General features: G+C 63.0%; 1 protein-coding gene across 1 annotated transcript; it reads right to left on the reverse strand.

The window, feature by feature from the left end:
- Nucleotides 1-1,972: 1,972 nt before the first annotated feature.
- MIEF2 (mitochondrial elongation factor 2) lies at nucleotides 1,973-6,483 on the reverse strand. The gene is made up of 4 exons (XM_070389622.1): nucleotides 6,069-6,483; nucleotides 4,390-4,547; nucleotides 4,055-4,235; nucleotides 1,973-3,667 (listed from the first exon to the last, which is right to left on the reverse strand). The coding sequence occupies exons 1-4, from the start codon at nucleotides 6,481-6,483 to the stop codon at nucleotides 2,613-2,615; spliced, it is 1,809 nt and encodes a 602-aa protein (XP_070245723.1). The 3' UTR covers nucleotides 1,973-2,612.
- Nucleotides 6,484-6,517: the final 34 nt, after the last annotated feature.

Below are 6,517 nucleotides of genomic sequence, written 5' to 3' on the forward strand. Positions count from 1 at the left end.
GGGTGGTTTGTGCTTTTGCTGTTGAGTTGAAGGATACGACCTTCAACTCATCTGTAGGTTGCAATCTCTCCACGGGGATCTCCCGTGCCCACCAGGACCAGAAATGCCGAGTGGGACTGGGGGTCCTGGGCTGGGCCTTCACAGGGTGGTCAGGTTCTGGGGGCAGGGTTGCTGTCAGCACAGGTGGTGAGACCATCACACAGATGGGTGGACACTGTGAGGGAGATTTCCACACAGGCCTCCCAGGATGCTGGGCAGAGGCCCCGCTGCCCTCGGGGCGCATCGGCCACCTTTCCCCCCAGACCTCTGTCTCAGGTTCCTGAGCTGCCTCCGTGTTCAGCTCAAAGGTGGGAGGGGCCTGCTCCGCAGGGCAGGGGTGCACCATCCTGTCTTCACCAGTATTCATGCTGGGCAGGGGTGCAGGGTCAGCCTGGAAAGTTCCCTGAGGTCATACAGGCGGGCGAACCTGAGGCCCACGAGCTGAACTGCTGGCTCAGGAAGTGGGTGGCTTTGCTGAGAACACCCAGAGCACCGTCCAGGCCCCGTGGTGGCCCTGGGAGCACTGGGCTGGTGACACCAGCTTTGGTGTCTGTCCTTAGTGAACTGAGTGCCACCAAACAGTTACGTTACTGGGGTTTTTAACTTTTTAATTTTTTTTATTTGGACAGTATTTAAAAGACTATCCTGATTATAAAAGAATATGCTTAAAAATGCAAATGCGTCAGATGTATGTGACTTAAACCAGGCTGAAGGCTGCTCATCCTGGAGGGGACCAGGCTGGGGACAGCAGTGGTCCTGGATTAGAGGCAAGGGCTTCCCTCTCCCATCCAGCTCCAGCCTGGCCCGTCAGGGCCCTTGGACCTTGACTACAACCCGGTCAGGAGGCTTGGTGAGATCCCCAGGGACCTGAGTGTGGCTGTGCCCAGCAGGCCCCAGTCTGCAGCCTCAGCGAGAGAGTGCCTGTGCAGACTTTGATCAGGGCTTTTTCTGTTTAGTAATTGCACAGCCTGAAAGCACTGGCTGCGTCGGCTCTGGATGTGATGCACTGTCCTAAGGGGTCCTGCTCGCGAGTTAATCCATGAAAGGACTTGTCTAGTCTGGACACTTTCCAGAGGCCCCCAACTTTGACGGACACTGGACCATCTGTCTCGGTCACTGGTTCGGGAGTGCCTTGCTCTGTGCCAGCACTGGGTTAACACCCCACCCCCACCTGTGAAGTAGGTATTCTGGACCCCTCATCTTACAGGGAGGAGGCCAAGGCTGCCCCACCTCCAGCCTGTCCCCTTGCAACCATCACAGCTGCTCACCACTGAAGGCACTCAGGCCAAGCAGCTCCTGAGACCATGTGACCTAACAGTCCTTGGGGAAACCAGTCTCCTGCCCTCTGCCCCTCTGCAGAGCCACTGAGCCCATGGGAATACCCGGGAGGCAGGTCCCTCCTTATCCACAGAGGCCACTGGCCCTGCAACCAGAGTGCCCAAGAGCACCTCCTCCAGCCTTGTCCCCATGTCCCAGGTGGGAGGGGGTCGCCTCAGGACATGGGACAAGAAGGAGGGGCCTGGCACAGCTGTGGCGGCCTCACCCCAAGCCCATGTGGCCCCAAGCCCTCCTCCCTGGCTCGTCTGCCACACGGGGTTACATGGGAGCCACAGCTCCCACAGGGACACCTAGACACGCCTGCGTCCCCGTCTATACAAAGCAGGGAGCCTGCCCTCCACTTGAGGGTCCATGTCTCTCTGCATGTGGACCACTGCTGGCCAAAGGGCCCCCTGGCAGCCCCGCCCATCCAGATTACAGGGCTCCAGGGGTCAGGCTTTTTGGAAGAAAGAAAACCCTGACCAGCTGGTGCCTATTACTAAAGCTAGATGCCACTCCAGGTCAGTCTCCTGCTTCCAGGTTGAGCCCAAGCCCCTCTGGCCAAGCTCACAAAGCCTCAAATGGCTGCATGTAAGAGCCCAATATGCGTCTCACGGACATTTGAGTTTTTTTTTATTCTCATTCACAGTCCTTGCGGCATAGCTTTACTTCGGCAGGAAGGATACCAGAGAGGAGAGATGCCTGGGAGGGAAGGCAGACAACACCCACCCCCGCCCAAGCCCCCGCCAGCTCCAGGGAGAACACAGGGTCAGCGAGGACAGCTGGTGTTGGCACAGTGGGGGCTGGGCTGGCAGCAGCCAGGGGCACCCTAGGCTCTGGGCCAGGTGAGCAGCAGAGAGAGCCTTGGCTCCCCCAATGACGACAGAGCCCTCCCAGGGCCTCCGAGGCTAGAGGGGAAGGGCCTTCCCCCAGGTTAGCCCCCGCTAGTCAAGGCTAGAGAGCAAACCAGGCATACAGCACGGAAAACAGGCCTGAGGGTCAGCCAAAAGCTACGTTCTGAGGATCCCAGGTGACTCCAGCCCCGGGGGTGGGGGGGACCAAACAATGTCCACCCAAGCACCAGCAACCTGGAGATGCCCGCACCCAAGGGAAGCATGATACCCTCGAGACAGAAAATGACAGTGGCCTCATCCCTGCCTGGGACTCATGGCAGCTCCTGCAAGCCAAGAGGGCAGCCCACACCCCCTCATTCCAGCTAAAAGCAGTGGTGTCTGTTGCCCAGCTGCGTCCACCCTCTAGAGCAGCCCCTCGGGGGCCTGTAGGCCATGGTACAGCGCAAAGCCCAAGTCGTCGATCTCTTCCTCCCGCAGGCCATCCAGGAGGTTCACACTGCGGTTGAAGTGGCTGGGCAGGCTGGCCCGCTCCAGGCTGCTGAGCAGCAGCTCCAGAGCCTGCAGGAAGTGCTCCCCCAGGGCCTCCTCGGCCCAGTCAGCCTCCTGCTCGCCCAGGCGCAGAACCACCTGAGCCAGGCGGTCCCGGCCCAGCCGCCATAGAGCTGGGTGACTGCGGCAGACAGCGCAGAGCAGCAGCAGCAGCCGCCGCCGAGTCCCAGCGTCCTGCTCATCCAGGGCCCGCAGCCGGGCAGCCTCAGCCGGGTACCAGTCCTGCAGCCAGAGGTTCCCAGCCAGCCCCTCCAAGGGCCAGGCCAGCAAGAGGTCTCCGTCCTGGGCTCCGGCCACGGCCAGCAGCACGGCCACGGTGAGCTCCAGGCACTCGTGCTGCACCTCCAGCAGCAGCTCATCTGAGGCCACGCATGGCCGGATCAAACACCCGAGGAGGCTGCCGATGGCTGGCCAGTTGACGGAGGCAGTCAGGGCCTTGCGGAGCAGCTCCAGCAGGACCCGGGAGGAGAGGTAGCCGCCCACCAGGAAGCGGTCCCAGGGGCTGCTCCCACGGGGGCGGAACTCCAGCTGAGTCCTACGCACAGCCCAGCAGCGAGGGTCTTGGGCTACAGTGTCTGAGCCGGCCACCAGGCTCCACAGGCCTGGCTCCAGTGCCAGGGGCACCAAGAGCCGCACAGGGTCGGCAGCTCCCACCTGCAGCCCCTCGTAGAGTGGCCCGCCGGGCACAAGCGCCCCGAAGGGCAGGTCTGGGAACTTGTTCCGCAGATAGGCCTGTAGTTCCAGGGCAATGTCGCCCGCCAGCTGCTTGGCCAGAGACACGTGAGCCCCTGGCACGGTCACATGATCCTGCTCAAAAGCCAGCAGTTTCTCCTGGAACGTCAGACACAGCGGCGGTGCCGGCGAGCTAAGCAGAGGCGATGTCTGGGGCCCTGTGTCAGCAGGCCCTTCTGAAGAGGGAAGGGGGACGGGTCAGAGACCCGCCTGGGATGGGACCACCTGAGATGGCACTGAGCTCAGTGACGCATTCTCACCATCTGAGACCCCTCCCAACACCCTGAGGCTGAAACCCAAGGTCTCAGTTCCCCAGGTGAGGGCCCCCGCCATCACAATGCTGCCACCTCGCTCTGGTGCCAGCCCCCATGGTCTCATGTCCTGGTGGCTGGAGCCTCAGCACCACGCAGGAGGGAGAAGGCATCCAACACACAAGGGAGCCCACAGGGAGCAGGGACCCGAGCAGGTCACACGGTCACCAGGGCAGGGCCTGGGCTACATCTCCCGAATGTGACCACCGAAATGGGACCCACCCAGGTCAGAGGGGAAGGGGTGCCGCTCACCTGGAGCAGAGAGTGAGGGGGCTGGAGGCGGCACCGGCTGGCTGAGGGCGGCGGGCGGGGGCCGGGACTGGAGGCGTGGCGTGGCCTTGAGCAGGCTCAGGTCCTGCCAGCTGTCCTCCAGGCATGGGGCGTCCCCCTTGGTGTCGTCCTCGTCCCGGGGGCTGGTGGCCCTGTCAATGAGCTGCAGGCAGAGGGACACAGGTGAGGGCATCTGAGGCCTGGGTGGCCACGGCAGAGCCAACCAGGCGGAGAGGCGGAGGCAGGTGCAATCTCAGGCAGTCCCACCTCCCCAGCCCTGCTGTGGAGTCCGTGTCAGCAGGCCAGCCCAGCCTTACCCGCTTCACGGCCAGGGTAGCAATGCCCAGCACTGCAGCTCCGCCCACTCCCAGCACCAGGCGGGCATTGGCCAGGAGGAAGTCTACAGCGCCTCCCAGCACCTCGCCGTCACGCCGCTTGCTCCGATTCTGGGAGAACTCCGCCATGGTCAGTCTGCCTGTAAGGGAGTCAGGGTGCAGGGGCCACTCAGTGAGGGGCCGGCCTGGCATCCAGGCAGGTGCTCTACAGTCAGAGTTGGGGTCACAAGGGGGCTTCCAGAGAATTTCCGATGAGAAAGGGGACACCTCCAGGTTTTCTTGGGAGGAGACTGAGAGCTGGCCCAGAGACCTGCCCCCACCAAAACCCTCAAACAACCCACCTGTATGACTTTCTCACAGAGAAAGACCCTAAGGCCCATGGCAGGTCAGAGAAGGGAGACGATCTCCCCGATCCCACCTTCCAGGCCCCCTGATGTCACCAAAGACCATGAGGTGGGTCTTATCAGCACCATCCCCATTTACAAAGAAATAGGTTGTGGATCACACAGTGAGTGGTGGGGACTCAGACCCAACCTATGATCCCAGGAGCAGGTCTATCTTGGTTCCTAACCAGGCCCTGCAGGAGAAAACCAAGGCCCAGAGAAGACCACGGCTTGGGGACCCAGGCAGCCTGCACTGGACAGCCTCAGGCCTTTGAGGGAACCTCAGTGAAATTCAGGGGCCCACAGTTACCCCCAAATCTCAGCAGGGCAGCCCCAGAGGCAGGGCTACCAAGTCAAAGAACAGGACAAGTGAGATGGCCCACGATACCCTGGGGGGCAAGGGCTGGCTGTCAACAGGTATGTGTCAGACAAGGCTGAAGGCCCTGCTGTGGGGACAGGGTGTAAGGGGGCTCTAAAGACCACAGCAGGGTCGGTCCAGTGCCCTGGACAAGGGCCTCTAAGGCTCGGGACAATAGTGGGTGGAGAGGGGTCTCAGCTGCTGAGAGCCCAGGCCACGGCAGGTGAGCTGAGGGCCTGAGTGTGCCAGATACTCTTAGCTTGTCTGTAAGATGGAGCAGGTGCCACGACAAACCGTTAGACATGCGGAACCCAGAAGTACAGATGGCTGGGACCTCAGGCATCTTTGCCAGGCCCAGCAAGCTGAGCCCCAGACCTCAGGTCCTGAGCACTGAGAGTGTGTGTGACCAAGGGACAAGCCCAGGGGACCAGTCAGATGGCCAGGCAGAACTGTCACCCTGAGGATGCCTGAACAGATGACGCTGAGCTCAGAGCCAACTCAGCCCCAAGGACTTTTGGCTGCCCTGCTCCCAGCGGGTGCCGGAGCCCGGTTGCCAGGTGGGGCCTACAGCCCCGCACCCGCCCCCCTTTCCCAAGCTAAAAATAGGAAAGACGGCGGAGGGGGTTGACCCAGCGTGGCCCCGCGGCGGCTTCCTTCATCAGGACTGCCAACCGCCTCCAAACTGTAAAGCGCACAAAGCCCCCGCCTGTCTGACCCGGGGCGCGCAGACCCTAACCAGGGAAGGGGAGAGGGAAAGGCCAGGCCTCCCCTAGCCTCCACCAAGCCCCGGACGCGAGGACACCGAAGCCCGGGGAACGCCAGGATGGGCCCAAGAAGCGACCAGAGCTCGGCCCGATCCGGCTCTCTCCCGGCCGGAACCGCGCGGCCGGTGGAGGCCACGCCCCGTGCCCCGGCCGTACCTGCGTCGCGGCTTCGGCGCCCCGACCCGGGGACGCAGGGGGCCTCTCGGGCCGCGCCCCGGGGCCGCCTGGGAATGGAACGTGCAGGACCCGGGAGTGGAACGCCGAAGCCTGGGGCGGGCGCGGGCCCCCGGCTCGCAGACGGATGGGCCCTGACTCCAATCAGAGCGCTCAAGGCCGTGCCCACGTGCCGCCCTGAGGCGGCCTCGGCCAATGGCGGCCGAGCGCTCCTCGGGGCGGGGCTCCTCGGCGAGCACCTCCTTAAAGGCGCAGGGCCGTGCTCCAGGACTAGTCGGTGGGAACGTGAGCTCCTTCCCGGCAAAGGAAGCATCCGGTGGAGCTCCTGGTCACTGTAGTCTGCGGCCGCCTCTCCAGTGAAGGGTATACTGGTCCTGTCACTTACTGGGACCGCCATGTGCCGGCCCAGGGAGGCCTCCCTCGAGGGGCAA

The sequence above is a fragment of the Bos mutus genome, chromosome 19 (genome assembly GCF_027580195.1).
Source record: "Bos mutus isolate GX-2022 chromosome 19, NWIPB_WYAK_1.1, whole genome shotgun sequence".
Classification (NCBI taxonomy): domain Eukaryota; kingdom Metazoa; phylum Chordata; class Mammalia; order Artiodactyla; family Bovidae; genus Bos; species Bos mutus.

What these genes read in the sequence shown, in the direction of transcription:
- MIEF2 (XM_070389622.1), bottom strand. Translation starts at nt 6,483, where the DNA reads ATGGCGGTCCCAGTAAGTGACAGGACCAGTATACCCTTCACTGGAGAG. An exon ending in GCGCCGAAGCCGCGACGCAG is followed by an intron (nt 4,548 to 6,068) that starts GTACGGCCGGGG and finishes ACTCCCTTACAG; the next exon opens with GCAGACTGACCATGGCGGAG. An exon ending in CCCCTCACTCTCTGCTCCAG is followed by an intron (nt 3,668 to 4,054) that starts GTGAGCGGCACC and finishes TTCCCTCTTCAG; the next exon opens with AAGGGCCTGCTGACACAGGG.